This window comes from Megalobrama amblycephala, linkage group LG12, assembly GCF_018812025.1.
Source record: "Megalobrama amblycephala isolate DHTTF-2021 linkage group LG12, ASM1881202v1, whole genome shotgun sequence".
Taxonomy (NCBI): domain Eukaryota; kingdom Metazoa; phylum Chordata; class Actinopteri; order Cypriniformes; family Xenocyprididae; genus Megalobrama; species Megalobrama amblycephala.
The window spans coordinates 20,922,850-20,941,171 of NC_063055.1; the positions used below are offsets into that span (position 1 = coordinate 20,922,850).

The window sequence follows — 18,322 nt, forward strand, 5'->3', positions numbered from 1 at the left end:
AATAGCTCATACTCTAATCTGCCACACCCTGCCACAACTCTTCTGCTGTTACTGGTACTGGCTCCCTGTTGAAAATGCTATGACTATTTGATGTAGCATGACTTTATCATCATTTTGGGGATGCTGAGGAGAGGAAGAGCTGCTATCAGTCGATGAGCAGATGGAAGAGGAGTGGTTGTGTAATGTCCCCGTTCCTCTCTTGATAATACGAGTCTTCCAGCTCCAGGCCCTCTGGCTACATTACAGTCTGTTGTCCCTTTAGTCTTGAGAGGTGGCCGGGGAGCCCACAGTAATTGGAGGGATTATTGTAATTAGTCTGCCAGGCTTGTCTGATTCATTAAGAGTTTAAAGGCTAAAGACAGCTTGCACACTGTAGCGCTGCATGCAAACCAATTTATGTTTGATAATGTATCCTGATGTCCCCACAGACAGCTACCGACCTAAACATGGATGGATGGATGGATGGATGGATGGTATATCATATAATGGAACGCAAAATATATAACAAAGCCTTTTCTGCCCGGCACCCTTTAATATGGGGACTGTAGCTCAATTGGTAAAGCAAGGTGCTAGCAACACCAAGGTCATGGGTTTGATTCTCAGGGAACACACAAAGTAATAAAGTGTATACTCTGATTGCCTGTCACTTTGGATAAAAGCCTCTGACAAATGCATTAATTCAAATGTTATCAGCTCACAAATCCATATCTTTGCCATCTCAGACACATTAAATATCACATCTTTCATGAGTATAATCTCTGCATTTCAGTGTATGCTTCACATTTTGCCCTTACCAAAGTGCAAGAGAGGAGACTTGGAAAAAAGCAAGTGACCAAAAAAAAAAAGAAGAGAGAGAGAGAGGGAGACAAGGAGGGAGAAAAACACTGAAAGCAGAGTGCAGCTCATGGTCCATGTGTGCCAGTTTGCGAGAAATAACCTTCAACCAAACTCGATAAGCGAGACGCGCAGAGGGCCAGGAGGCTGGGAGGCATCAGTCAGTGACAGGGCAAGGGCCCTGGAGAACTATAAATAACCCTGCAGAGGTGTCTGTATGCAGGGCAGCTGTGTATCGACAGCCCCTCAACTGAAAGCAGGACCAGGCGCCACAGGCGACAGACAGCAAAAGAACGGTTCCAGAAAACCACAGCCAACGTTGACTCTCATTAAGCCTTGGAAACCCTTTTGTGAACCTAGAGGGAAGCAATGACTTTGGATTTAGCAGGTTAAGAGACATGCAGACAATACTTGGATGACTGTAAGGAGTAGTACTGAACACGTAGATAGTAAAAAGTGAAAATCTTGACATTGCGGGGCCATTTGGTCGGGCCTCATGAGGAAAACAGCTTATAAATCATACCAAGTGATGTTTTTTGAAAATATAAAGATGCAGAAAGTTTTCTGTGATGGATAGGTTTAGGCTTAGGGTTAGATAGGGTTACATACATATATACATACATACATACATATATAAATACACATACATACATATATACATATATATATATAACACATACAAATTTGTTTTTATATCTTTATGTAGACTTTCCATAGGCGTAATGGTTTTTATACTGTGCAAACTGTGTATTCTATCCCCCTAATATCTGGATCCTGAAGTAAAAAAAAAAATTGAGAGCCACTGGACTACAGCATCTTGTTCTAGCTAATATTCTAACCAAAATTGTTATGCAATTGTTATCTAAAATGTTCAATCATGAATTAAACCCTTCATGGGTTTGTACAAGTGCTACCTCAGTGACAACTTCTTTTTTTCTGCTTGAAAGGAGATGGTAACAGCCGTAAAATGAGACCATACATCTGTATTTGTGCTCCACTGAGAACATCATCTTCTACATAAATCACGTCTGATTTCACGCTGTGAGTTCTGTCATTAGCTGCTTAGTGATTTCCATAAAACAAAAGGAAAGCTCTCGAGATAATTTCAGCAGGATGCTGGAAAATAGATGCAGATGGAAAGAAGGGAAATATTTGGAGTTGTGCTATGATAGTCTTGAAGTTTGGTTTGATTCAGCAATGAATCAAACCTTTTACACATGCCTCAGTTATAAAATACTTGAGAAGGACATAAGAAAAAGTAATTACAAACATATTGTACCTACAAAACAACATGCAGTAGCCAAAATGTTTTGTGTGTGTGTGACACAAATGGCTGGACTGAAGCAAGTAAAATTTCAAAAAAGTCAAAGTCAGATTGACATATGATATTGCACCAATAAGTGAATGAAATTGTGAACTTGCCGGAATCATCCAGTTGGCCAAATCTCCATACTTGGATACCTGCATGGCTCCTAACATGGTCAAGTTGATATGACCTCTAGAGGGAAACAAAAAGGCAACAATGCCAAAAATTAAGGTGCGGTCACATTGCAGCAAAACTTCAGTAGCAAAAAAGACCCATTGTCTATAGTGTAGCAATGTATGAGGGACAGCACAGAACATCAAACAATGCAGTTTTCTGTTGGTCAATGCAGCAAATTTGCGTGACCAACACGAAATCTACGTGGGGAAATCTTTTGCCCACACACAAAATTCCAGATTGTGTGGATTCCTATTGAAACTAATGGATTTTGCCCAAGAATACTCACGAACAACAGTAAAAGTGACTGCACCTTTACTCAGGAGTATCATAGCTAAATATGTAGACAGATGCAGAGTTAGACACTTAATCTAATACTATTATGTTTGGTCTCACTAATTAACATAATAGTATAATAAAGTGATATTTTTAGAATGTGGAACAACAGAATTTGGTTTCAATGCTGTAATGTCTACAATAGAACATGGGACATCCTTAATATATAAGAATAACAACAATAATCCACTATTTTTGTTATGAGATCATGTCGTTTGGACATGGATTTAACAAATACAAGATTATTACTTAGGTCAATGCTGACAAACAATTTAAAGGGATAGTTCACCCAAAAATGAAAATTTGATGTTTATCTGCTTACCCCCAGCGCATCCAAGATGTAGGTGACTTTGTTTCTTCAGTAGAACACAAATTATGTTTTTTAACTCCAACCGTTGCCGTCTGTCAGTCAAATAATGCGAGTGGATGGGAACTTCTACTATAAGAGTAAATAAAACTTGCATAGACAAGTCCAAATTAAACCCTGTGGTTCGTGACGACACACTGATGTCCTAAGACACAAAATGATCGGTTTGTGTGATAAACCGAACAGTATTTATATCATTTTTAACCCTTATACACCACTATGTCCAACCGCGTTATCAGCACTCGTTAGTAAGGTCTGATTGTGCTCTGACAGCGGCAGTGATGTCTCGCGCATATACTTCAATGAGAGCGAGACATCACTGCCGCTGTCAGAGCGCGATCAGACCTCACTAAGCGAATGCTGAACGCGGCTGGACATAGTGGTGTATTAGAGTTAAAAAATGATATAAATACTGTTCAGTTTCTCACACAAACCGATCGTTTCGTGTCTTAGGACATCAATGTGTCGTCACGATCCGCAGGGTTTAATTTGGACTTGTCTATGCAAGTTTTATTTACTCTTATAGTAGAAGTTCCCATCCACTCGCATTATTTGACTAACAGACGGCAACGGTTGGAGTTAAAAATCATAATTTGTGTTCTACTGAAGAAACAAAGTCACCTACATCTTGGATGCGCTGGGGGTAAGCAGATAAACATCAAATTTGCATTTTTGGGTGAACTATCCCTTTAATGAAATAGTTAACCAGCTTATGTTAGGGTGAACTTCAGTACTTCCTTTATTCAGTACTTCCTTCAGTACTTCCTAGTAATTCATGCTCAATCAACAGTTCTTTTAGGCAAAACTGTCAATTCCAAACAGCCATCCAAAAAAAAAAAAAAAAAACCCTCAACAATAGAACTAATACTAGACTAAATCATTTGAGTAATAAAGTCCCGTGTGCCGACAAGTCGAGCCTATTGGCTTGAAATAGTGCACCACTAAACCACTGGATTGTCAGATGGTCTTATTCATGAATCTACAGACAGACTGTGAGTGGGTGGAAGTGCTCTATTCTTAATGTATGTGCTGTCATGACTCCCCTTGTGCTGGGTATACAGCAAAGACCCCATGACCATTCACTGTGCTCCCTATTGCACCAGACAATTAAGACCTAAATATACGACCACTGCTGGATTCGCAGACGGTGAACACAGAAATAATGCTGAGGCTGAAGAAGAAGGCGTCAGCTGCCTGTGGAAAAATCGATAAGGCTCATAAAACATCAACAGGGAGTTTTCTAAACGACATGGGACTAATGCCTAACATTAAGTTATGCAAATAACAGCATTAAAGATAAATTCAAACTTACGACTTCACTAAAACATATATACATACATATATGTATATATATGTATATGTATGTATGCCTAAGACTTTTGCACAGTACTGTGTGTGTGTATATATATATATATATATATATATATATATATATATATATATATATATATATATATATATATATATACACATACATACACACACACACACACACACACACACATTTACTGTATATACACACATTTTTTTTTTATTTTAACTAATTCTGAAAAAAATAAATACATACAATTCTTATGCTACTAATAACATTGTTTTAAAAGTATTCATTTTAATAATAAATACATTTTTAATTAAATTAAAAAAAAAAAAAGGCATTTTAACCAGTGGTCTCAGACTCCAGTAGCTTTTTAGACGCCTTTGTGTTAATATAGTACACTGGGAAAAACAACACTTTAAAATGGTGTCATCAGGAAATTGATATTCACACACACAGGATGCACAATTACACACTCCCGCACTTAAGACCAGCAAGAGTCAATTGCTTTATTGACAGCACCGCAGGTCTCTCCGCGAAGGCCAGAACGGCCCCGGGAGAGACAAAGCACCTTCGTTCCGGCCGTCTCACCCTACTGAGCAGTACAAGAAGCATCCAATTAAAGTAGCCACCTGTTTTGACAGAGCTGAAAATGTCAGCCAACGTGGCCCGAGGCGCAGTCAGCATCACGGCCGACTTATCGCATATTTTGCCTCCGCTCTATCACTCACTTTCACCATTAACACTCAGCAAATCAAGCCCTTATGCCCCAAAACAGTCACAGCACTTTATCAGACACAAAAAGTCACATTTATTATCATAATGTCTATGTGAGCTCTTCCACCCACAGCTGGTTTCTTTAAAAGAGTCAGCATCTGGGTCAAAGTACTCAGCCTGTCTGAGGACCAAACTACTGAAAATAAAGTCAACTTGTGAAAAAATGTTTTGTGGAAATGGTTACAAAACACTGTTCAGTCCGTGACATGATTGAAGACTAAAATGTGGTTGGTCCTTACCCTCTGATCATGGCAAAGGAATCGTCGCTAGAGAAATAGGCTGCTCCAGGAAGAATTGTGACAGTTTCTTTACCTGAAAGGGTAAGGGTGAAATGGAAAGAGCTTTCATTAAGTGCTCTGAATGGACAATTAAGGTTATTAAAAGGCAATTTATGCAATGCTAATGCTGTATAACTGTCTACAAGAATGAAAGTGAGGGATAATTATTACCAGCATTGATGAGATCTGCATCAACCTCTTCCTCTGTTGGGTAGGGGCCCTGAATTATTCAGACAGCACAAAAAAAAAAAAAAAAAAAAGTACTCATTAATGCTTTTATGATGAGTGCAAAAATCACTCATGTTAATAAAGAATTAAATACACTAAAACAACAACATTTACAGTTAAATGGAGACAAGAATTTAACTCTTGCTTCATGTAGACGAAAGACATTTACACAGATCTAATGCTTTTATGTGTAAACTAATTTCATTTCATATATAATAGCTATATCATTTTGTGATAATATTTGTCTCTCACATAAACTACAGATACAGTTGCTTAGTGTGGTAGATTAGTTTATCAAGTTATTTTAAAATTAGCTTTAAATGTTGTGCGCTTTGGCTAAAGCGTCTCAGAGACAGTTTTAGCATGCTGACAGCATGTAGCGCGCTAGGAGTCTATCAGTACTGTCAGCATGGCAAACTGTCAGAGAAGTTTGTGCTCTGGATTCATCCCCTTTAAAGCACAGTCAGACTTCAAATTACCTGCTGTGAATAATGTGTCTGTTATTTTGAATAATCCGTAGGGCATTTCTTATTATTATGAATGTTGAAACAGTTGTGGTTATTTTTGAAGAAAGCCCGATACATATTTTTCAGTATTCTTTGATGAACAGAAAGTTACAGAGATCATTTATAACATTCTAAATGTCTTCACTGTCACTTTTGATCAATTCAACGCATCCTTGCTGAAAAAAGCATGAATTTATGAAAACGTATGAATCGTAGTGTAGCTCCCTATTAACTGAAACTTCTGCTTGTCAAAATTAAAACTTAAAAAAAACTAGATACTAACAAGTTTCCTCTCATTAATATAATGATAAAAATCATAACAGATGGATTTTCAATGACGTTTCTAACTGCATTTAGCAAATTCAACATAAATCTGTTAAAGAAGAGCTTACCAGCCCCAGAATGCCATTTTCACTCTGCAGGTGGACGGTAATATCTGGTTTAATGAAATTACTTGCCAGCATGGGGATTCCAATGCCCAGGTTAGCTGAAAAGGTTATCAAACTGCATTAACGGATTATCATGAGAGACACAAAGGAAATGTCATTTTTAGTAAACATTAAAACCATTGTTGCTTCCAATAATCTATTAAAATTAAAGGAAAAGCTCAGCCAATTTCATTACGTTTTTCACACAAAGCTATCACATGGCTTCAGAAGACTTGAAATATAGCATACAAAATGTGTGAATCAGTTTTATGGTACTTTGAATGCTTCGGTCCCCATTCATTATAACTGCATGGCAAAGAGAGGCCAGTACAATTCCTCAAAATCCCCCCTTTTGTGCCCCCTTATCTCTTTAAAGGATAAAACAATGGCTCAGTGAGGTTAAAATGGTGTAGCATGGTCTGAAACACTGTACATACCGTACATCCCATCCTCAAACTCCAGCGCAGCCCTGCGAATAATCCTCTCTCTCACAACATCAGAATCTTTCTTGGGTTTGGGATTTTCAGCCTGGCTTTTCTTCACTGTACGCCTCTGCAAAATGTCAGACAGAGGGGCAGCAATAAGAAAAAAAGAAGATGACAGAGGATAGATGGATAAAGGAAAACTCAGACAAATCAAGCCACCTCACCTCGATCCGTTTCTCGTAGCAATCTCCCTTGACGATCCTGTGGACGTAGACGCTGGGGATGTGGATGTCCTCTGCTGCAAATGTGCCCACATCTACAATCTCCTCCACCTGACGAAAGAACATAGACCAGATGAAGGCAAAAATGAGATAAAGATCTCATGTTTCTTTGTAATGCAGCGCAAGAAACTACAGATAGGCAGAACTGTTGACTAGCCATCCAACAACCGATTTGCTGTTTAGTGTGGTAGATTAGTTTATCAACACTAAGTACCTTTGAATCCTTTGTTCAGTGATTAAAAGGGGTGCTGCAACCTCTCAGAGACAGTTTTAGCATGTTGACAGTATGTAGCACACTAAGAGTGCACTAAGAGTCTATCAGCAATGTCTGCATGGCAAACTGTCAGAGACGTTGCTTCTTTGGATTCAACCCCTTTAAACCACTGTTGGACTTCAAATCGCATGCCATGAATAATGCCTTTGTCATTTTGCATAATCCGTAGGGCTCCATTTTTTTGTGAGAACTATAATTTTGTGCAATATCATTGAAAAGATCGGGGTTAGTTCACCCATAAGACTTTCGTTCATCTTTGGAACACAAATTAAGATATTTGTCATAAAATCCGGTGGCTCAGTGAGGCCTGCATTGCCAGCAAGACAATTAACACTTTCAATGCCCAGAAACCTACTAAAGATATATTTACAGTGGTTCAACCTTAATGTTATGAAGTAAAGAGAATACTTTTTGCGCGCCAAAAATCATAAGTGTCTCGAAATTTCAATGGTTCACCACTGGGGGGCGTGACTTTGGCAGTTTTGATTCGTACTCCGAACCACTGATACGAAACAAAAGATTCGTAAAGCTTCGAAGCTTCATGAAGCGGTGTTTTGAAATTGCCCATCACTAGATATTGTTGAATAAAATTGCTATTTTGTTATTTGCCGCACAAAAAGTATTATTGTCGCTTTATAACATTAAGGTTGAACCACTGTAGTCACATGAACTGTTTTAAATACATCTTTAGTGGCTTTTTGGGCATTGAAAGAGTCAATTGTCTTGCTGGCAATGCAGGCCTCACTGAGCCATCAGATTTTATCAAAAAAATATCTTAATTTGTGTTCCAAAGATGAATGAAGATCTTACAGGTGTGGAATGACATGAGGGTGAGTAATTAATGACAGAATTGTCATTTTTGTGTGAACTAACCCTTTAATCAAAAGTGACAGTAAAGACTTTCACATTGTTAGAAAAGGTTATTTATTTATTTATTTTTTATTTAAGGCTGTTCAAGCTGTTTTAACTTTTTATTTATCAAAGAATCCTGGAAAAAATGTATCATGGTTTCCACAAAAATAATAATCAGCACTGTTTCCAACATTGATAATAATAATAGTTTCTTGAGTACTAAGTCAGCATATTAGATATATGATTTCTGAAATTAGATATATGATTTCTGAAGGATCATTTGACAGTACTACAGGAATAAATTGCATATATATATATATATATATATATATATATATATATATATATATATATATATATATATATATATATATATATATATATAAAGCCATTTTAAATTGTAATAATAATAATAATTCTCAATATTATTGTTTTACTGTATTTTTATCAAATAAATGCAGCCTTGGTGAGCACAAGAGTATAGAATCTTACGGACCCCAAACTTTTGAAAGGTAGTGCAGTTTGACACATCCAACAAGAAACCATCAAACTACACATTATACTGTTTCAAGAAATTGCCTGGTGAAACCATTTAAAATGGACACCAGGACAGATGACAGTTCGGTGTCAGACATTTCTTCACTGCTCTGTATCATCATCTATCATTAGCTCACAGTCTAAGATCCATTACAGCTAAAAAACATACCATACACTGTAGGTCAAACTGCCCCTGAAAATGTTGGAAATGCCTTGCATTGTGTCAGATGTAAGAAAAAGATTTATTTGGAATACAGAGATGTAGATATAGCATTTCCAATGACTTCACACAGCATTGATATGGGCAGCTTTGAGGACCCTACTGGGAATAATAAACCTGTCACACATAAGCAGCCTGATTGAGGAGGCTTTGCCCTGCAAATGGGAAAATGTTAACCTATCTCTCTTTGGAGACTGGAGGATATGAGCAGCAGGGAATGAAGTGCTGACAGCTACTCAAGACTTAAACTTTCACAAACTTTTCATAACCACTAATCTTAAAGTCAAGAAGTTTATAAAATTGGCCAAAGGGACAGTTTGCATGTAAGTCAGGCTTTATTCATCCTCAAAAGGAGATGTCTAGCAGAATGTTCACACTTCTCTTTTCCATACAATCATCACTAAAATCATCAATCACCAAAACATCCAAAAACCATAATAAAGGTAGTCCATGATATACTAATTATTAAAGGTACATAAAAGATGTAATACAAGTCTAAGGTGTCCCCTGAATGTGTATTTTGGGGCATTATGAAATATGAGCCGATTTAGGCTGTGGCCCCTTTAAATGCTCATGCTCCCCGCCCACGGAGCTCGCGCTTGCCTTAAACAGCATAAACAAAGTTCACACAGCTAATATAACCCTCAAAATGGATCTTTACAAAGTGTTCATCATGCAGCATGTCTAATCGCGTAAGTATGGTATTTATTTGGATGTTTACATTTGATTCTGAATGAGTTTGATAGTGCTCTGTGGCTAAAGCTAACATTACACACTGTTGGAGAGATTTATAAAGAATGAAGTTGTGTTAAACCACATTTAACAGTACATTAGCAACATGCTAACAAAACATTTAGAAAGGCAATTTACAAATATCACTAAAAATATCATGTTATCATGGATCATGTCAGTTATTATCACTCCATCTGCCATTTTTCGCTATTGTCCTTGCTTGCTTACCTAGTCTGATGATTCAGCTGTGCACATCCAGACGTTAATACTGCCTGCCCTTGTGTAATGCCTTGAACATGAGCTGGCATATGCAAATATTGGGGGCGTGCATATTAATGATCCCGACTGTTACGTAACAGTCGGTGTTATGTTGAGATTCGCCTGTTCTTCGGAGGTCTTTTAAACAAATGAGATTTATATGAGGAGGAGGAAACAACAGTGTTTGAGACTCACTGTATGTCATTTCCATGTACTGAACTTTTGTTATTTAACTATGCCAAGATAAATTCAATTTTTAATTCTAGGGCACCTTTAATATTTTATTTCTATATGCAAATTTAGCACTTGTAACCAGTTAACAAGAAACATAAGAACTAAATAGCGTTTACCATTATTAATACCATGATAAATTACTAATACTCCATACTAGTAATTAATATTTAATTTGCACAGATTAAATATTTCCATATTCAAATCTGGCACTTGTAACCAGAGATACACAAGATACATAAGAACCAACAGCATTTACCATTAATAACAAACATAGGGCCAGATTTACTAAACAGAGCAAATTAGCTTGAGAGTGCAATTCCATAAAAGCGCAGAAGGGAGTGGAAAGTTCTGCCCATGATCTACTGATGATACACAAATTAAAGAACACAGACGCAGCTGGATCATTTTCATAATGACCAACGCAATGTACTAAGAGCAGTGCAAATTAGTGTCTGGTTTAAGACATGCTTTTTTTCTTCATCTTCAGTAAATCCTGAAAGTAGTTTTTTTAACGCCAAAAGAGGGTTTGCGCTGGCGCAGGCTGTTAGTAAATCTGGCCCTTAGTGATTCATTTCTAATACTCCATACTATTGATTAATAGTTAAAGGTGCAATATGTAATAATTCTGTCTGCTAGAGTTCGCTAGAGGCCTATTCAAAACAAAGGCGTAGCTTGATGACGCCAAGTTTGAGAGCGAAATCTTGGGACATGTGGTCTCCACCTCAACGGATGGTGCAAAAGAATAGGGATAGGACTCGGGAAGAAATCATGTTCATGGATGCGATTATTAACGTTACTGTAGTATGAAGCAGAGTAGGACCGAGTGTTGTGGGAGCTGAACAAGGCCACTGGAGCGATTGCGCAACACACGCCTCACGAGCAGCTGAACTTTTATGACACAGTCGCCAGCGCCGCTTCCGCTTTTCCGGTCATGAGTATGAGGTAACACAGCTCTGTTTATCATATTAGATACATTTGAGTGTGTTGAAAATGATGTTATAGCGTTACTCTGTGCGTTCGCTCGGCGGCTGCTGTGAGACATTAGTTTGAGACACACTGCAGTAAGCTAGATCGATTTTAGACTATCATATTAATACTGGATGGCTTGTGTTGATAAATGGCATGCAATTCATTGTAAAACGTATTGTATGATGGAGAAAATTAGGTATTACTGTTAATAAAAATAAAGCTGCATCTGATTATACTATGTTAGCTACTTGACAAAATAGTATTTTTCTCTGAGGCATAGTAAAGCATGGTACTCGCAAAAAAAAAAAAAAAAAAAAAAAAAAAAAAAAAAAATCAAGAAAATTTGATTTAAACAAGACTAAACATGTTGAGCTATATAACAATAATTAGTTTTCTGTCTATAAATATATCAAAACAGTTGTTCCCTTGTCTATTAAAACATGTAATATATTAAAGCGTCTTTGGTGTTTCCATGGTTTCTACAAAATAAAACCAGAAACCGAGGGTAATGCCGGTATGACGCAATTGACAGGCAACTCCTCACACGTCCCGGAGCCTTGGTTAAAATTGCAATTTTCTCACAATTTACAAATAGATGGATATTGTAAGTATTTAAGTGAACAAAATATATAACACTGGCCTAGTGGTTTTTGGATATTTTACTGCAAAAATATTACATATTTCACCTTTAATTTGTGCAATTTTCATACTTGCATATTCAGATTTGTCACTTGAACCAATATAATTTACCATTATTAAAAGGCACAATATGCAAGATTTTTTAATGAAAATATCCAAAAACCACTAGAACAATGTTATATATTTTGTTGACTTGTGTACATACATTATCCCATTATCCAAGAATGTTTACAGAGAAATAAGCAATTTTAACCAGGACACGGCCCGTGTCTGTGCGTCACCTATTAATGACATCATACCCACATTGCACTTTATTTCCGGGTTTTATTTTGAAGAAAACAAGGAAATACCAAAGACGCTATATTATGTGTTTTATTAGACAGGTGAGCAACTGTTTGGACACAAAACATAGACAGAAAACTAATCTTGTTATATAGCTCAACACATTAAGTCTTATTGATTAAATATTGTTTTCTTGATTTACCGCGAGTACCATGTTTTACCATGCCTAATATCTTACCGCTTACTGCAGTGTGCAACAAGTGTCTCACAGTAGCTGCTGAGCGAACACACAGAGTAGCAACTTTCAACACACAAATGTATCTAATATGATAAAACAGCGCTGCATTACCCCACATACGCATGACCGGAAGAAGCGGAAGTGCTTGTCTGCGGCATAATAAAAGCTCCACTGCTCGAGGCATGTGTCACGCTTGTCTCTCATTCGCAATTGCTCCAGCGGCTTTCAGCCACACCCTGCTTCATACTACAGTAATGTTAATAAATCTTTAATACATTAGCTCATCCATTAATATGATTTCTGCCCTTCGGATTCTTTTCCACTGGCTGTAGACGTGAAGACAACACCTCCCATGATTCCGCGAAATCAAAGCGTCATCAAGCTACGCCTTTGTTTTGAATAACCAATCTCTAGTGGAGAAAAACTACATACTGTGCCTTTAATAACAAAACTTGGTGTGGGATCACATTTTACTTTCATTTTGGACAAGAGCACTTTGTTTATGAAACTGTTTATGTTTAATGGAACAGAGAACATCACACAGGTTTAATTTTGATTTTTTGATGAACTTTGTGATCAGTAACTATGTCTCATGTTGCAAAAACATTTTCATCCGCATCCTCCCGGGTTGAATTTTGCTGTTGTACTTGTTCTGGTGGTGTGTGTGATAACAGCACAAAGCCCCACACGCAGATAGCGCCACTGAGAGCTCAGAGAGCGGCTTAGCACTCCTTTAAGGACCAAAAATAAGCTCTTAAAATACTGAACAAAAATCTGAGGCTCAGATAAAGGCTCAGGGGAGAAAACACACTTCGCCAAGAACCAAATCAATGCGCCCAAAGCACGTTTAAGCCCTGCAGATGTGCACAAACAGACAACAAAAGCCAGGCATCAAAAGTATTCTACAGACCGCACAAGCACACCGGCATGACTTTAGTTGTCAGATCCAATACGCTTGCGCATCCAGCATAAAGGGACATTTCCTGAAATTGGTGCATATAACAACTGTGTCATCTACATGCGGCACCGTTAGAGAGGGCAAAAAGATGAGCCTAGATTGAGCGGTGTTGCTGTTGTCATGGTTACCGCTGGTGGCATTTGCCTTTTTATCACTAGCCCGGGCAATGCAGGGCAGTGAGTGATTGAAGGGATCAGGCTTCCAGACGGCCTAAGGGTTTAATGCAGAGCACAAAATGAAATATGGAGTTAGCAACACTTTCTCTGGAGAGTTCTGTGTCTTATTAACCCTTTATGTACACAGTTACCATATACAGTAGGATACAAACAGATAGCACATGGGTTAAAGGAACAGTACATCCAAAAAATGAAAAATCTGCCATTATTTACCTCATACTGGTTCAAATCTGCATGCTGTTAATACAAAAAAAATATCATTTGTTTGAACAAATGAAAATTTTAATTTTTTGGTTAACATCAATTAAAGTGACAATAAGAGAGGTGAATATTGCTTTACATTACATATACAGGTATGTTATAATATGCATATTATGTTTGCATATATACTGTTTTATATTTCTGCATTTACATATATTTCATAAGTATTTTAATTCATACTGTGAAAAGGGAATGTTTTTACTGCTTTATATTATGATATTCTAAAAATGTTGTACATCAAGCATTATTATAGTGTTATAATATTAGTAAGTTAATATCAATAATATTAATTGGTTTATATTATATTAGTAATATAAATAAGGAAAAGGCTTTTGCCAATTTTTTTTTTTTTTTTTTTAAATATAACTATATGATTACATATCGTATAGATATCATGATACTATACATCATATATTATCTATAAATACACTCAGATATTGACATGTCTTCCTTTGAAGCAGCATTTGGTCTTCAATGGGAATGAAAATAAGCTTGATGTCACCTAGAAAGAAGGAAAACAGGGATACAAAATCCTTGAGGGATACAGAGAAGCCTTTTTTTTCATGGGTTTGTTCTTTTTTTGGACTGTGAGCCTTGTCAAAGCCGGTTAAATCTGCAGAAGCTGATGGGTACATGTTGTTATGAAACAGTTAGTGTGTCTCGATCAGAAACATGAAGTGAGTGTATTTTACATATCGCTTTGAATCAGGCAGGTAGCTAAAAATTATTACGTGTTTATTTTTACACGTCTCACTTCACATCAAGTGCCAAGCATAAGCAACAGACGCCACACGAATAAACGGTAATCTTCAAAAAATAGTTAGGCTTTGTGTCAGTAAGCATGATGAGACAAATCCAAACATCCAACGAAGGCATGAACAGCACTCAGCTAACAACGTGACATTTTCCAATAAACAAAAAAAAAGGTATGTTTAAATATACTGAGGATAGAATTGTGTAGTAGTTACAGTCTTGTCTACTTTATAAAGTGTTTAAAACAAACATATTTCTTCTTTCCTTCCTCCTCTCCAGGTGTTTTTGAAGCAAGTTTCAGCTCAGTATGAGTATGTTAGAGGAAACCCAGCCTATCAGCAGCATACACCTTGAGGGGCCGCCAACCCGAAGCTAAATACAATTACCACTTCATTCAAGTGGCCCTTGAGGGGAATATGCACCAACTGAAGAGAAGGGGGCCTCTAAAGACACAGGTTAGTTTTAAAAAAGGTATTTATCAACATGTAGCACATTTTCATGAAATGAATCTACGCCAACATCCTTGATAAAACAGAATTCAGCCTTTAAATAAATTAACATGACAAAGTTATAATACTTTTGGTGTTTTAGTGTCCTTTTGAAACATTGAAAGGTAAAATGAAAGATAATTATAATTGTATTAAAAAGAGCAACCATGTACCTTGTTCAAAATGTCTCCAAGTCATACAGATCTTAAAAAACAAGAGTAAATAATGACAGAAGGTATCATTTTTGAGTGAACTTAAAATTTAATATAGCCTAAATTAGCCTTTCAGGGTCCTATCCTTGGCGCAAATTACAGGGGGGTCTGACCCCCCTAAAGAAAGCGTGATCCCCCCTGAAGGGGGGTGGGTTCAAAGAAAGTAGTCTAACCGTAATATGAAGCTTTACCTGTAAATATGAAGACACATTTCTAGCTCTGACTGATTTTAAATTGGAAATGAGTCATACCATTAACATTACCTGAGCAGTAGACTTAAAGGGTTAGTTCACCCAAATAATGAAATTTCGTGTGAATTTGGGAAATTTGAGGGTGAATGCTTAAAGGTGCCGTAGAACGTCTTTTTAAAATATGTAATATAAGTCTAAGGTGTCCCCTGAATGTGTCTGAAGTTTCAGCTCAAAATACCCCATAGATTTTTTTTTTATTCATTTTTTTAATTGCCTATTTTGGGGCATCATTAAATATGCGCCGATTCAGGCTGCATGGCCCCTTTAAATCTTGTGCTCCCCTCCCCCGGAGCTCGTGCTTGCCTTGAACAGCATAAACACAGTTCACACAGCTAATATAACCCTCAAAATGGATCTTTACAAAGTGTTCATCATGCAGCATGTCTAATCACGTAAGTATGGTATTTATTTGGATGTTTACATTTGATTCTGAATGAGTTTGATAGTGCTCTGTGGCTAAAGCTAACATTACACACTGTTGGAGAGATTTATAAAGAATGAAGTTGTGTTTATGAATTATACAGACTGCAAGTGTTTAAAAATGAAAATAACGACAGTCTTGTCTCCGTGAATACAGTAAGAAACGATGGTAACTTTAACCACATTTAACAGTACATTAGCAACATGCTAACGAAACATTTAGAAAGGCAATTTACAAATATCACTAAAAATATCATGATATCATGGATCATTTCAGTTATTATCACTCCATCTGCCATTTTTCGCTATTGTCCTTGCTTGCTTACCTAGTCTGATGATTCAGCTGTGCACATCCAGACGTTAATACTGCCTGCCCTTGTGTAATGCCTTGAATATGAGCTGGCATATGCAAATATTGGGGGCGTACATATTAATGATCCCGACTGTTATGTGTTATGTTGAGATTCGCCTGTTCTTCGGAGGTCTTTTAAACAAATGAGATTTATATAAGGAGGAGGAAACAACGGTGTTTGAGACTCACTGTATGTCATTTCCATGTACTGAACTTTTGTTATTTAACTATGCCAAGATAAATTCAATTTTTAATTCTAGGGCACCTTTAATGACAGAAGTTTCATTTTTGGGTGAACCAACCCTTTAAATACGCTATAAAATACTGAAATATATGAAACACTTCTAATACTAATTTTCTGCAGAATAGCTCGCTCTCTCATCTCTCTGACAGCAAGTTGACAAAACCCCACCTCTCCTCCCCCTTTCAATTGCTCCGGGTGAATATTTATGGTGTTACACGGTTTGAATTTCGGCGTGGTATCGCACATATTTCACATAATTTCACTCATTCCTGCAGATTTTGTTCCCAAACCCAAAGTGTGCACATAAATCCACCTCTCAGTACAAAATTGAGTTCTTTTTAGCTCCTTATTGCGCTTAAACAGTCAAATACACACAAAATAATGTCAAATATTCACATAAACACAGTCAGTTATGTTTTAAGTGAATGTAAATAGTTGAGAGAAAAATGTGTAACAGTATAATGGATCCATGTGTTAGGTCTTAAAGTGACAGCAGCCTAATATTCCTGTTGCCAAACTATGAGATAAAATTTAAAAATATCTATATGGCAGTTTTTCCCCATGGTATCGATGTCAAAATTGGGCCCAGTGACATGGGCCCAGTGAGTGGCTAGTAACTTTGGAAATATAACCCCCCCCCCAAAAGACATTATGCAATTCGCACCCTGGTCCTATCCAGTAAATATGCAGAATAATAACAGAAAATCTTAACAAACAAATAATCAAATATTATCCTAGGAGGTTATTTGATTGAAATAGGATTGAAAATTCAACACTACGATTTACTGGCTTCACATTTTGCAATATCCCTGATCTCGCTCACAACGCCCCAGCTGTCACACTGGTAATTTATGTGCAACAAACCAAAAGGATAATCAGCGTTTTGAAATTGGACAGAGGGAGGAGGAGAGATAATACCTTTGAGGACGAATTTCATCAATAACCAATTAGCCCCATCCTGGAAAACCCATTTCATGCAACCTGTCGTTTCAATAAAATTTGAAAAAGAACAGATCGGTACCTTTACAACCGATGTGACTAGCAAACACGGCCTTGTTTGAACCAACTGCCCTCCGCATCCCACAATGCTCTGGGCCTCATTGTACCTGCGATAACAGGATAACTGGAATATGCCACAGATCTGCTGTGCAGGCTTCTGTCGCCTGGCAACCGGTTGGCCGAATCGATTTCGCCTGCTTTATTATTATTTTTTTGGCAATCTGCATTTCCTTTGGTTAATGCTAATGATCAGTTCTTTTTAATTCATTAGGAAAATAGCAGCTTTATAGACACACAGCTATCAGATATCCTGTTAATTGGAACGTGGTCTGTTTTATAACGAGAGGAAATAAGGTGTCTGTTTCCTCCAGTGGCATCAGTACTTCCAGCGCCTGGCTCTGACAGGCAACAGGAATGCTTCTCTCGAAACGCTGAGGCATTGGCAAGCCTCATCAGCCAGCCAATTGAGAGGAAATAATTCAACATGGCTGCTGCTTTTGGCAGATTATAACTCGATGATCATAAAACACTGTCTCCCTTCTACGCAGCTAAATATGGCCTCGGCTATTTTAGAAAAAGTAAATGCTGAAGCTATAAAATGTAGTGTACTCCACAGAAAAATAACATATGAAAACACACAAAAAAGGCAAGGGAATACAGGTGAAGGGCCAAACCAAATGACAGTCTCTTTGAAGTAAAACATGGGATAGAGTTTAAG

General features: G+C 37.2%; 1 protein-coding gene across 2 annotated transcripts in view; it reads right to left on the reverse strand.

Annotated features, from left to right (window-relative positions):
- oxct1a (3-oxoacid CoA transferase 1a) overlaps positions 1-18,322 on the reverse strand; it is a 56,657-nt gene that overhangs the window by 23,143 nt on the left and 15,192 nt on the right. For both annotated transcript variants that reach the window (XM_048209578.1, XM_048209579.1), the window contains 6 exons: positions 7,199-7,306; positions 6,987-7,101; positions 6,514-6,608; positions 5,559-5,607; positions 5,349-5,421; positions 2,257-2,332 (listed from right to left, as the gene is read on the reverse strand). In XM_048209578.1, the coding sequence (XP_048065535.1) occupies positions 2,257-2,332; positions 5,349-5,421; positions 5,559-5,607; positions 6,514-6,608; positions 6,987-7,101; positions 7,199-7,306 (516 nt within the window). The remainder of the gene's footprint in view (positions 1-2,256; positions 2,333-5,348; positions 5,422-5,558; positions 5,608-6,513; positions 6,609-6,986; positions 7,102-7,198; positions 7,307-18,322) is intronic.